The following is a 13910-nucleotide window of genomic DNA, read 5'->3' on the forward strand; positions in this document are numbered from 1 at the left end:
GAGCAGATATGTGAACGTATGAGTCGAGGCAGGAGGAATCAGAAATGTTAGCGCCAACATTTGTTAGGTCCTCCTGCTGTCATTTGTGTATTCTAACTTTATCCTGTGCCTCTTTTAATATGCTAAAGCGAATGATGGGTTTCTTCATCCACCACCATAGCTCCTTTCTCCTTCAGGTGTGGAGACATCCTCGAGCGTGGCATTTGAGATTGATTGCAGGATCAAGGGCAGATGAGATGAGGCACAAAACAGAAATGAGAAAAGTTGGACAAACTGACCAGTCAGAGTGCTTTACTCACTGTTTCTGTGTGTTTGGCACGAATGTGCATGTGATGACATGTGGACCGTATGCATGTAAATCACCTCAGGTGTTTGTGGAGCTGAACGAGCTGACAATGGACAAGAACCAGGAGCTGCAGTGGAAGGAGACGGCCCGTTGGATCAAGTTTGAGGAAGATGTTGAAGAGGAGACGGACCGCTGGGGGAAGCCTCACGTCGCTTCGCTGTCTTTCCGCAGTTTGCTGGAACTCAGAAGGACCATCTCCCACGGTAAAGAGAGAGACTGAGTGCGTTTGTGTAAGCTGTATGCCTGAAAGTCTCCTGTCTGGTTCATAGACGACTGAGCTCAGCTTGCTTGTGTATTTGCAGGTGCGGTGCTGCTGGACCTGGACCAGAAGACCCTGCCTGGCATCGCCCACCAGGTGGTGGAACAGATGATTATTTCTGATCAGATCAAAGCTGAGGACCGGGCCAACGTCCTCAGAGCCCTGCTGCTCAAACACAGGTGATTGGCAGCGCCTCAGTGCTACAAATAAGCTTGCAGAGATTTCATCTTACAGAGGCATTCAGTGCCATTTGAGGTGAACCTGTTCTTGTTAATGATCTGAAAAAATGTGGCGCATGCTGTGCACTGCAATGGCGATGATGTCTCAAGGTAGTTAAATAATAAATTGCAAGGTGTGCAAAATGGAGACTGGGTATATGTATGTGCACAAACTAGCTTCAGCTTTTCATGGATTATTCTGCTGCTGTTGGGTATTTCTTTAGAAGTGAAGTATCCTGAACATTTAACTTATTTTTGCAAAAACTAGTGGAGTGAAAAAAAATGGAGGTGGAAATGAGATGACATCAACTTTTTTAAAGTTCCTGAAAGAGTCATAAAAAAAACCTTGTGATAATCAGCAATGTTTGCTTTAAGAATGGAAGCTGGTTAAACTGTGTTTTCTTTTCCTCACCGCTACACACTTCCTGCTATTAGATGGCTTCATGCTTGGTCACTACCTCTCCTCCTCCTGTTCAACCTCTCTCTCCCCACCTCTGCCTCCCCTAGTCACCCGAGCGATGAGAAGGAGCACAGTAGCCATTTCCCCAGGAACATCTCTGCAGCCAGCCTCGGCAGTCTGATAGCGCATCACCACAGTGTCAACCACACCAACCAGACCGAGCCGTCAGTGACCGACCCCCTCATGGGCACAGTTCGCGTTACGGGGGAGACAGACACGCACATTGACATGGAGAAGAATGAAGTGCAGGTAAGTCCGAGTCTGCAGAGTTTGCAGAATATCACAGAGATCTTTGTCGTCCTTATTTACACTTCCTGTGTTGTTTCCAGCAGAGAGAGCCGAGCATCGGACCTGGCATGCATCGGTCCAAGTCCAAACATGAACTGAAGCTGCTGGAGAAGATTCCTGAAAATGCCGAGGCTACAGTGGTCCTCGTGGGTAAGTTACTCATCTGTCCATGAACTTCTCTTACAGCATCAGTAGTTGTGGCACACGGGTACATCTTAGGCCCCTGAAGGTTCTCATCTATATCACATAATATGGCATCACATTGCCTAGCAACCATCAATCAACAGGCTAAGATTACCCATTTATAGGTTTTTATGCACCTACAACACTTTTATAAAGGCATGGTATAAATTTAATGTCGTGATTGTAACATCTAATTTATACCCAGAAAAACTTGAATTATATATGACATCATCATGTTCCCCAGCAACCACCTAGCAACAGACTAAAATCACAGGCCAGGTAATGCTGTACCACTAGTCTTTTTTTTTTTTTTTTTTTTTTATAACTACAGTTGGTCTAAAAACCGGTTGCTACTTACAAAACTTTGCCTTTGGTTGCATGTAGCGCTTTCTGCACACTGACCATCGTGTCCTGTGGTTTCCCAGGCAGCGTGGACTTCCTGGAGCAGCCCACCATGGCGTTTGTGCGGCTGCAGGAAGCGGTGGAGCTGGAGTCCGTCCTGGAAGTGCCAGTGCCGGTCAGATTTCTCTTTGTTTTGCTGGGACCCGCCACTACAAGCATGGACTACCACCAGATAGGACGCTCCATCTCCACCCTCATGTCTGATAAGGTGAGTGGTGGTGCTGATTTAGACAAGGGGTGTCAAAAATAAGCCCCTGGAGCCAGGATCGGCCCAGGAAAGGCTCTAATCCGGACCACTGGTCAACTTTGGAAAATGTGAAGGAGGACATAGAAGAATTTTACATTTATATGAAATAAAATAACACCTGTAGGTTTCTGTTGGCACCAATGATGTTGGGTAAATTGGTTTATTTCTGCCATCATCTTTCAGCAATTCCACGAGGCGGCCTACCTGGCAGATGACAGGCAGGACCTGCTGAACGCCATCAACAGCTTCTTGGACTGTAGCATCGTGCTGCCACCTTCAGAGGTGGGAGGTGATGAGCTGCTGCGCTCTGTCGCCCGCTTTCAGAGGGAGATGCTGCGGAAGAGGGAGGAACTCGAGGTCAAACTAATGGCCAAAGAGCCTAAAAGCCTTGAAGAAAAAGGTAAGTGTTTCCGTTTCAATTATGAATTTCACTCGATTTGATTTTAGGTGCCTTCTCGTGGGTTTTAACGTAAAGCTCTGTCGTCACTCAGAGGCACTCCTCAAACCTTCGAAAAAGTCAGACGACCCTTTAGAGCGTACTGGACGGCCTTTTGGTGGGCTGATACGAGACGTGCAGCGGCGTTACCCAAAGTATGTCAGCGACTTCAAGGATGCCCTGAACAGCCAGTGCATGGCCGCAGTTATCTTCATCTACTTCGCTGCCCTCTCTCCGGCCATAACGTTTGGAGGTCTGCTGGGTGAGTCTGTGTGAGGGAATTGAGAGTGTATTCACACCTCATATCGCAAATCCTCTCCGTGTTTTGGTAATAGTGGCCTCTTGATTAACCTTTTAACCCCGGGTCTGCCTCCAGGTGAGAAGACAAATGGCCTGATCGGTGTCTCTGAGCTGATTGTGTCAACATCAGTGCAGGGGGTGGTCTTCTGTCTGCTCGGGGCTCAGCCACTGCTGGTTGTGGGCTTCTCTGGACCTCTGCTGGTCTTTGAAGAAGCCTTTTACAGTGTAAGTTGCATAAAAAAACATATGAAGTTAATTTCAAAAATGTTAAAAATGCTGGTGACTTACTAAATAGGCAAACAAATGTGCTTAATGTCTCTGTGCTCACAGTTCTGCACATCAAACGACATAGAGTACCTGACGGGCCGCGTCTGGATCGGCTTTTGGCTCATCATCATCGTGGTCACCATGGTGGCCTTCGAAGGCAGCTTCCTGGTGCGCTTCGTCTCCCGCTTCACCCAGGAAATCTTCTCCTTCCTCATCTCCCTCATCTTCATCTGCGAGACCTTCATCAAGCTTGTCAGGGTACACCTGAGACGTGAAAAGCTCCTGATTGGAAAAAGTTTTTGTTGGCACGCTGTGCGTTTGCGCCGCTGACGCTAAGCAGAGCAGACTAATCTCTGGACAGGGTTCAGAAGTAGGGGTCGAAATGAGAGTGTTTTTCTAACAAGCACACCTGAAATCCTTTCTGATTGATGGAGCCTGAATCCTAAATGGATTTAGAGTTTTAATTATGGTCCAGACTTGTGATTTTTGGAAGATCTGCTATTTTTAGAGTTTTATGGCACAGACTTAAAAGGCATTTTGCTACGAGCTAATCTCATTTCAAAGAAAGAGTGGTTGCGATACCTGTTAATCCGTCTAAGAAAAGTAATCACAGTGTGTTTGCGTGAGCACCTTTTTATAATATGAAACCTCTGTGTGCAGATTTTCAAGGAGCACCCACTGAAACGCTGTTCCCTCAACAACGGCACCGATGCAGACGCCTTGGCGGAAAACATCACCCTCATGATGAAAAACAGCAGCCAGCCGGCGACTGTGAAGGTCAGCGGGGAACCGAACACGGCGCTGCTCTCTTTGGTTCTCATGGCGGGGACGTTTTTTATCGCTTTCTACCTGCGCAAATTCAAGAACAGCGCTTTCTTCCCTGGAAGGGTGAGGAGCTGAAATCTGTAATTGAGATCTGCAGCAAATATTTGATCTTGTTTGATGTGACATATTTAGCAGTCTTCTTTAAACCGTGCCGTCTGTGGTGTTTAGATACGCAGGATTATTGGAGACTTTGGGGTACCGATCGCCATTCTCATCATGGTTCTGGTGGATTACTCCATAGAAGACACATACACACAGGTGAGACTCAGTGGACTGTGCAGTGTGTTTATCATGCAAAATATTGGAAAAATAAGGAACCTCCTTATCTCAGAGGTTGATGGGAGTTTGTCTCGTGTCTTCCTTACAGAAACTGAGTGTCCCCAGTGGATTTTCAGTGACGAATCCCGACAAGCGCGGCTGGTTCATCAGTCCGCTTGGATCAAATGGGGAATTCCCTATCTGGATGATGTTTGCCTGCTGCTTGCCCGCTCTGCTGGTTTTCATCCTTATCTTCATGGAGACTCAGATCACCACGTGAGTTTTGCTGGAGCCGCATCACACAGGCAGATGTTTGAAGAGTTGCTGGTGTACATTTATAGGCTGCTCAAAAACTCCTTAAGGAACACTTTTTATTTTTTTCCCTGTGTACACTATCAAGTCAAAGTCCTGGGATATTGATCTGGTCAGTGTAGTAGCAGAGGAGGTTGTTAATCGGTTTCAGCTGCTTTGATGTTAATGAAATTAACAACACGCACATTAGAGGTGCAACAACAGAGAGAGGGACAGACCCCAAACCAGGAATGGTTTTACAGGCGGAGGGCACTGACAGTTTTTCCCTCAACTTTTTTTGGACTTTTTTTCAGTAGTTTTGTTTGAACGTCATTCAGTAATCAAATAAATAAAATCTGTTATGTTTTTAAAAGTACAAAACTATCAGATTTATATCCAAATGTGGGGTCATTACAGGTTCCACTAAAAGCTCAAACAAGTTTAGTAGAGAACTATTTGTAACTTTTTACTAAGAAAGAAATAAATGCATCTGGTCATTATTTATTTCCTAACTGATATTTCTAAACAGCCAGATCATTTTTACATTAAACACAGTTGTACAGAGTAGACTGCACATTAAATAACCTCCTTCCAAAAACAGAGAAACACCCTGTAACTGAAAGAAGGCAGATAATATAACGGGGAAAATGTCACTCAGCTTTTTTTATGCAGGATATTAAAGTATAAATATATTTATTTCAGTTTAACACTTTCTACAATGGCCTGCTGGGGGCAGTATTACTTTATTTTTTCCATTATTTTCTACATTTTTACCATAACTGAAATGGTAAAGTAAACTACAGCAACAAAATATCAGCCGAGTTCTTTAGTGACCAACATTTTATTGAATCAGGAGATTCTCTGGAAGTTTTGTGTATTTTAGTCGTGATGTACAGTACAGTGCACAAGTTTAAACTTTTAACCACTGCTCATTTATTTGTTTTTCTTCCAAGGAGCCAGAATTTCTTATCATTTTTTCGTCTTGACCAAGATTTCTGGACAAGTTTTGTTGGACATTGGCTGCTTTTACCACTCATGTCCAGTCCACTCCATGTACCTGACCATTTTCAGAGGAATATTTTGTTTGTTTGTTTATTTAAATTGCTCAGCACTGACCTCATGAGTCATTCAAGCATAAAATAAACTCCTTACTCAAGGGATGAACTACTGTTGTGTCTACACATAACCAACAATTTAGCAAAGAGCCAGTTTGAAATGATATCTTTAGGGATTTTGTTACTAGCAGCCTGTCACAAAACACACAATTAGTTCTGATTCCTTTAGTTGAATCTATGAAACTAACAGGGTCGTCTGCAAAAAACTATTAGTCAAAAGTCTTGACATGGTGTGCAGTGCGTCCTTAAAAAAGTTGAGGAAATTGGACAAAAGGAGTAAGTTTACCCAGAGTGAAGAATAAAAGTGGTCGTACCAAAGATTGAATTTTCCAGCTATTTCCCAGTTTCAACCCATCAGATGTTTAAGCTGTTTTCTAAATGATGTGTTTAGTGTTTTAGCTTCTGTAACGCATCAAAATGCAGATAAACAAGCACACACACAAAAAAAAATGCCGTACCTCATCATATGTGATGAATCTGAAATGTGTTTCTTACGTTTGGCTCTGTCCCGGCTTCCTGCAGGCTGATAGTTAGTAAGAAGGAGCGCATGCTTGTCAAAGGTTCTGGTTTCCATCTGGACCTACTTCTGATCGTGGTGCTGGGCGGCACCTCGGCTCTGTTCGGCCTGCCGTGGATGGCCGCTGCGACCGTTCGCTCGGTGACCCACGTCAACGCCCTCACCGTCATGAGTAAGGCCGTCGCTCCCGGAGACAAACCTCGCATCCAGGAGGTGAAGGAGCAGCGGGTCACCGGGCTTCTGGTTGCAATCTTAGTTGGTGAGTTCCAGACTTATCATCTTTTCTTTCCCCCCGTGGCTCTGTCCTGTGTGAACTTTCACCCTTTAACGCTCTCCTCCGTTAGGCCTGTCGATCGTGATCGGCGACCTGCTGTGTCAGATCCCCCTCGCCGTGCTCTTCGGGATCTTCCTCTACATGGGAGTGATGTCGCTCAACGGTATCCAGCTAACGGAGCGGATGATGCTTTTGCTCATGCCACCAAAGTATCACCCTGACCACACCTACGTACGCAAGGTGAGAGGAACATGAAAACACACATTTACAGCCAAAGTAAAGGACCAGAAGAGATGTGAGCATGGAGATGCTCTGCTGTAGCAGCAACAAACAGAAAAAGAAGTTTCAGGATTTTTGAGGTCTGTCACAAAAAAGATGTTTTGCACACTTAAAAACGCCTGAGTTCCCTCAGAGCGGTTTCCAGCTAGGGGAGACTTTATCTATGTTAACCCACACAACCTCTAAACGTTTTTTTAAACCCCTAAAATAGTTTGCAAAGGTTATACGTATCTACATTTGGGAATTTTTTGAGCGCTCCCTGCAGAAACTGTTGTCCTTGTCAGATATGTGAGCGACCTCTCTACCCTTTAGGTCCGCACGCTGCGCATGCATCTCTTCACCTGCATCCAGCTGGTGTGTTTGGCGGTGCTGTGGGCCATTATGTCGACGGCGGCGTCTCTGGCTTTCCCCTTTGTCCTCATCCTCACCGTCCCCGTCAAGATGTTTGTGCTGCGACGAGTCTTCACTGTCAGAGAGATGGCATGCGTAAGTTAACCACAGGGGGGCGCAGTGCCCTGCTTTACGCTGACACACACTGTAGAGGTAAAAAAGGAAACATAATTTAAATGTTATGATTAGAACTGATTGATAATATCGATAACATTTATGGCTCTGATGTTGATCCACAGAGATGGGTAGCACAAAACGTCAGATCAAAATTTCACTAATTTTTAAAAAATAAAACAAAATTGTGATAAAATAGTCGTTTAAATGAGTCACAACTGTTTCGGAGTTAGTTCAGGTTACTGAATCTGACTTCTTGTCCTTCTTTTAGCTGGATGCTGACGACGCAGAGCCAAAGTTTGACGAGCGCGAGTGTCACGACGAGTACTCGGAGATGCAAATGCCGGTGTGATCCACAGCGAGCCCTCGCATCGTCAAATCGCACCGAAAATCTGTCAGTTATCACCAGTTAGAGTTCTGGGACGGCGTCCTTCAAGCGATGTCCCTCTTCATCATCATCATCAAGACATTGAAATGCAGTATGTCAAAGGTTGCTTAGGCTTTTTAAGCTATTTAAGAAGCTTTTCTGCTGCTTTAATAACAGTTTGTGTCTCAAATAATGGAAAAGCAGCTGGAAACTCTTCGCTTAGTTTATTTGTTTTTATTTTAAACATTTCAGGGGACAAGAGATACCGAATCAAATGACTTTATCTCGAGCTCGAGTTAAACATGTTAACAGTAGATAGACGTGTACGATTGATTGATTTTTAGCCCTGAAAGTTGCTCTGATTCACATTGAATATGTGGAAGATATACGGGATACATTCCTTTATGCGTTATGAGTTATTGCTATTCGCATTCTTTTCTTCACATTTTAAGATCACCAAGCGCCTTACGAAGGAAATATAAAGGTATTAAGATTTTTTTTTCTTTATTTTGTCTTATTTTAGACAGCTGATCACTTTACCCGAAAGCTTGTAGCACTTTTAACATAACAAAATCTGAACAATGACTGTATTTTATGTAATCAGTGTTGCTTTAGTTTGCTTCTTAAATGATCTGAGTGATTTTTAGCCTACTTTAACTATTTGTTGTTTTTGTGCAGAAAATGCAGCATTTTAAATGTTTATATTTCACCTGTGGTGAGTGAAGATCACCAGCAGGGGGAGATCTTGTGGGACTGTTATGACGTTCCATAAGAAAAAAGAAAACTGTACAAAAAATGCAATTTCTCTCTAAACTAATGACATCACATTTCTCATCGTGCAAACACTTCTTTAAAAATGGAAAATGACACTGTGGCTTATTATTATGTCTCCACACACACACACACACACACACACATATATATATATATATATATACACACACATATACACACATACATATATACACACGGTGGTTTCTTTGTGCCAAATGTCTCGTGTAAATAGTTTTGTGGTCAGAAAAATAAGCTGCACTTCAGTCACGTTAGATCTCCTCTAACTTGAAGGATTTTCAGCCTAATTTTAAATATTTTCACAGCAGGACATTCCTCGTTTTTAATGTCACTCGCGATTGTGTCAGCCTGGTCGACAAAATTTCCAAACAACCTGTTTAGACAATCTCATGGATTGGTTAAAGCTTTGACTGTGTCAAATAGTTTAAATATTCAGCCCCTGTTACTCTCACCTACATGTTTCAAGCACTACTTTTTCCTCCAGGCGGGCCAGTTTCACTGTTGCTGTGATCTTGTTGCCTTTTTCATGTCACGGTCGCACAAAATCTGAAGTGCCTGTGGGACCATGAAGTGATCGGTGTCTCCTGTGGTTGTAAGGATGGCACACGTTACAGTAGTTTGCACATTTGAGACATGCGTAAATCAAAAATCTCTGTTATTTATCTGTTTATAATCTGTGGAGTAATTGCTGCTTTAGAAGCCTTAATCAGGTTACGTCACACAATATTTTTTTTCTTCTGTACACACACGTTCAGCTGCAGCACGCCCACGGCAGTGAAGGCGATATTTATGAGAGGTTGGATTTGAGTGTCAGTTTTGTGTCTGCTTCTTGTGCCTGTGATTGGAGTGAAGGCAGTCTGTGTATGTCAAAGTATGCTGATGATTAAAAGTATGTGGATTCATTTCAAAGCAATAAAGTCTTCAGGCTATTGCTGATGTTCCCGTGTACAATAATGGCTCAAATATTGATGATGAATAAAAGTTCTTTTCTATTGTTTGTGTCTGTTTGGCTGTCTTTATGTAAAACACCTTGGAGGAAGGAGAAAAGGTAGATGCACAGAAGACATATTTAGTCCCAACTGCACATACAAGGAACTGGGCTCTATGATTGTCACCTATCACGTCTTGGTGCTGCTCTCCTTTCCACTGCTTTTCCACTGAAAGGTAGAGGAAGTCCCAGAGCAGCCATACCACCAAGCAGAAATTATGCAGGTGGAAGCAATCTTCTCTTAATGATCTGGTATTTGACTAAAAAGTTGTAAAATTAACATCAAAGAGTTTTTAAAATGGCAAAAAAAGAGAGTTTGGCAGCACAAATATGATGGTTTCAATGAATGTGCGAACAAACATCAAGACTGAGTCTGCAAGAACACAATCTGACTCACATATTGGTCTATGATATGCTGTGAAGCATGAAGAAAGCATGAGTGTGTGCATGTATTCAATTTACTATTACATGGACGGTATATTCAAGAGTGTGGACAGGTGCACGGGTCTCACTCCTAATGCTGGCCACATATTAAAAGTGAGGGACCAGCAATGTGTGTGAGCAGAGGACCAAGAAACGTTCTGATTCTCAGCAATAAAATCTGTAAAACCTGGAACCTGAAGGGAAGCCAGTGAGCAAAAAGTGTGAAGTGATATGAAAGTATTCCTGAAGCTTTAGTTTCAGTTTTAGTTAAAGGTCACAGCAAGTGCAGGTTTTTTATGTGCTGGTAGTGCAGCGTTAGCAAAACTGAAGAGGTGGTTGGATCATATTTTTTATTTATTGAAGCCGCGACTCCAAAAATCTGGAAAATCATGGCACTGGAAATTGCCATCATGATTTCACTCTGATTGACTGTGGCCTTTTTGTGCATTGTCTGGTTCTTATTCTGATTAAATAAGATCGCATGCTTTAGCTCAGGGGTGTCGAACTCTAGGCCTTAAAGGCCTGTGTCCTGCAGGTTTTAGATGTGTCCTTGATCCATCACAGCTGATTTAAATGCCAAATGACCTCAACATGACCTGAAGTTCTCCAGAGGCCTGGTAATGAACTAATCATGTGATTCAGGTGTGTAGACCCAGGGTGAGATCTAAAACCTGCAGGACACCGGCTCTCGAGGCCTGGAGTTGCCCACCCCTGCTTTAGCTCCAATAAAACAAACACAAAAAATAGATTGTTCTATTAAAATGTTGAAATCCTAAACAACTTTTTGACTCAGGTTCTTACTCAGATTTTCAGTCAAGGGAACGCAAATATTACTACATTCTTGAAATTTACTCTGTCACTAAACACAGTTATTACTATTTCCTTCAGTGATATTATGGACCAGGGGTCTCAAACTCCGTATCCTGCAGGTTTTAGATCTCACCCTGGGTCAACATACCTGAATCACATGATTAGTTCATAACCAGGCCCCCTGGAGAAGTTTAAGACGTTTTGAGGAGGTAATTTAGCCAGCTGTGTTGGATCGAGGACAAATCTAAAACCTGCAGGACACTGGCCCTCGAGGCCAGAAGTTGCCCACCTGTGGTCTATGTGTTTTCCAGCTCAGGGCTTGTTGAGCGGACAGTATGGCCTTTTAGCACATCTGATTCATGGCAGCTGACTTCATTTGCTGTGCAAAAACGTTTCTACCCTCATAGAGCACTTGACAGGTGGGAGGGGGTTGAGCAGATCATCTGCTAGCTGGAAGTTGGAAGTTTGGTCCCTGGCTGTTCCAGTCTGCATAATTCTTATTGGGCAAGATGCTAAACCCCACTTTGCTTTCCAATGCGTTCAGCGTGAATGTGTGTGAATGTTAAACAGAATGCATTGTAAAAATATGTGATGTATGAATGAGACATGACATATAAAACACTTTGAGTGCTCAAGTATAGTAGAAAAGCCCTGTTTACCATAGTAACTTGGGACAGGCTGAGTTGTATTTGTAACTGAACTGATTGGAGCCTGAAAGGGGGTGTACATGTAGGAACAGGTGTTTGTGATATTTAGAAACTTGAAGTGAAGACAGGAGTTAAATATTTGAGGAGAGAAACGAAAAGCAGTGTTAGTGAGTGACAGATGAAGGAGTCGGATACATTACAACAGGGGCATCAAGCTCTTTGTACTGTAGTTCATAGGGCAGATACAGCTCCACTTAGAGCGACCAGGTCCCAACAAAATAGATGTGCTTAGTTTTTTTGTGTGGGACACATCACCAATTTGAATTTAAGTTATTGCTTAACCATCAGAGGCCTCTACAGACACACTGTAGTTTGGACAGGACACAGAGGATATGTGAGTATATACTGCTGATTCATTTTCTCAGTGATAATTTCATCATATTAAAAAAATCTGCTAAGCTTGTATGTTTTTGGTGAGCTGTATGACTCCAGAGATGTGGGACGGAGGAGGAAGAATAAAGATGCAATGCAGTCTCACTTAAAGAGGGACATCGTCACCCTACCACAATACTTACAGATGATTAATGTAAAATGCCGAAAATCAGACCCATGATGTTTTTAAATCCTTTATATTACATATTTATGAATGTTACATTGCTTCACATTTACATGGATGGACATTTACTCAGCTGTTCCATCCATCCATCTTTTCTCTTCCACTTATCCAATTCAGGGTCGTGTGTGTGTCTATTAATGGATAGTTTGCTTTAATAAAAAATCTCTAGCTTAGATGATGATAAACTGAATTTGTATCACGTGTTTACAAACAAACAATGGAAAGTTTAGAATCTTTTGTAAGACATATTTTCAAATTATAACCAGTAACAAAAAATAAACATGTATAATAAAAAGTAATATAGTCTCCTCTTTCATAAGCCCACCAGAGGTTGCCACACACTGGTTCAGCTTTTACTCGTGACGGTCTGTAAACATGGACGACAGTGGCTGCATATGGAGGTTTATTTCCTTATTAATGGATAGTGATGATGATGATGATGATGCTTTATTTACACTGATGTTAAGGGCTTTGTGTTTATAATATGATCCAGAATATTCGAGCACGTTTAGTGGAAAGAGACAAATTATACTTGCACATAATTTTTCATTTTGGATACAGAAATAAAAAAGCATGGAAAAGTTGGATCTTTTCTTCCTGAGTCATTTTAATTGGTTACTGTCCAAAATAATAAATCACTGGGTTAAAGTAAGCGAGTAAACCTGCATCTGATTCTGTTTGTTTCATGTGTTTCCAGGGATGTCCCACTGCCATTCAAACACATTTGGACTCTGACGTGTTCCTGTGTTTTAAAGGGACTTCTTATAATTACACAGAGAATTAAACTAAAACGTTAACCACCAGGGGGCAACATTTTATCAGTTGAGTGATCCCTGTTTAACTTTGTCATCTTTTCTTTTTAGCCTAAAAATGTGTTGAAAGCTTACACAGGCCCACTGCATCATCTAGTGGTACAAATGGAAATTGCATGAAATTGCAGCCCAGGCCTCGTTTAACTTTAATTAGGTTCTTTACAATATAATGCACAAATCTGTTGGTAAAATTTCACCAGACTTTAAGCTCTCAAAACTATGGTGAACCTATTAACTAGTAAAATTCCTTTATATGGTCACTGAGTCATACAAAACAGCTGCGGCTGCCATGAGACAAATATCTGTTTTTGAATTTGCATCAATTCACATCTTTGCATATGGAGGTTTTGCAGGCATGTGACCCCTAACCATGTAACATTAACCTATTTGCCATTTTGGATGTGTTACAATCATGGTGACAATGTCAGGCCTAAGTCACATAGGCCTAACGACCAGTCTGCACTATGGTCTAAATGTCTAACCCCCGATTGGTCGGTAAAAATGTGCTTGCAGTTTAATGCGATCGCCCATTGTTTCAATGGAAGATGATGACTTGTCTATGCTGACGAAATGCTGAAGAATAATTATTATGCACATAGGTGTTTTAACATGAAAACAGTGGATAGTTACAACAACATATGGTTAGAAAGGCTGCGACTGAATACCTGTCCACTGGGTTGCAGAGGTAGAAGAATCAGGCTTTGACACAGACAGCATCTCTTCTGTCTTCACTCATGACCTCAGCGGCTACCAAAGGCAAGCAGCTAGAATCTGCAGGAGTGAAATGGTGCAATGATGATAACATGGAGCAGAATCTGCAGGGAAAGTTTCCAGGTTTGAATCTGGCCGTCTTCGAGCAGTTTATCAGCGAGCAGGATATTTTTACACATTTAGTATTTTTAAATGTTATACTCCGCTTTTTATTTGTATGGTTCTTAAAGTATCTGTTTTCAATTAATTTCAGTTCCTGACTTGATCTGAAATTT

At 42.3% G+C, this 13910-nt stretch overlaps 1 protein-coding gene across 10 annotated transcripts in view; it reads left to right on the forward strand.

Annotated features, from left to right (window-relative positions):
* Positions 1–9625, forward strand: part of slc4a2b (solute carrier family 4 member 2b) — a 45831-nt gene extending 36206 nt beyond the window's left edge. For 9 of the 10 annotated variants that reach the window (XM_084939585.1, XM_084939590.1, XM_084939591.1 and 6 more), the window contains 16 exons: positions 369–549; positions 649–784; positions 1331–1532; positions 1613–1721; positions 2180–2364; positions 2587–2803; positions 2895–3101; positions 3216–3364; positions 3470–3664; positions 4067–4294; positions 4400–4489; positions 4599–4765; positions 6418–6671; positions 6757–6926; positions 7278–7451; positions 7741–9625. In XM_084939585.1, coding sequence (XP_084795711.1) covers positions 369–549; positions 649–784; positions 1331–1532; positions 1613–1721; positions 2180–2364; positions 2587–2803; positions 2895–3101; positions 3216–3364; positions 3470–3664; positions 4067–4294; positions 4400–4489; positions 4599–4765; positions 6418–6671; positions 6757–6926; positions 7278–7451; positions 7741–7821 — 2745 coding nt within the window. In that variant the 3' untranslated portion in view covers positions 7822–9625. The remainder of the gene's footprint in view (positions 1–368; positions 550–648; positions 785–1330; positions 1533–1612; positions 1722–2179; positions 2365–2586; positions 2804–2894; positions 3102–3215; positions 3365–3469; positions 3665–4066; positions 4295–4399; positions 4490–4598; positions 4766–6417; positions 6672–6756; positions 6927–7277; positions 7452–7740) is intronic. The other variant, XM_084939592.1, reaches the window with a different exon arrangement.
* The last annotated feature ends 4285 nt before the right edge of the window (positions 9626–13910 follow it).

The sequence above is a fragment of the Perissodus microlepis genome, chromosome 9 (assembly GCF_051167445.1).
Source record: "Perissodus microlepis isolate ML-2025 ecotype Zambia chromosome 9, ASM5116744v1, whole genome shotgun sequence".
Taxonomy (NCBI): domain Eukaryota; kingdom Metazoa; phylum Chordata; class Actinopteri; order Cichliformes; family Cichlidae; genus Perissodus; species Perissodus microlepis.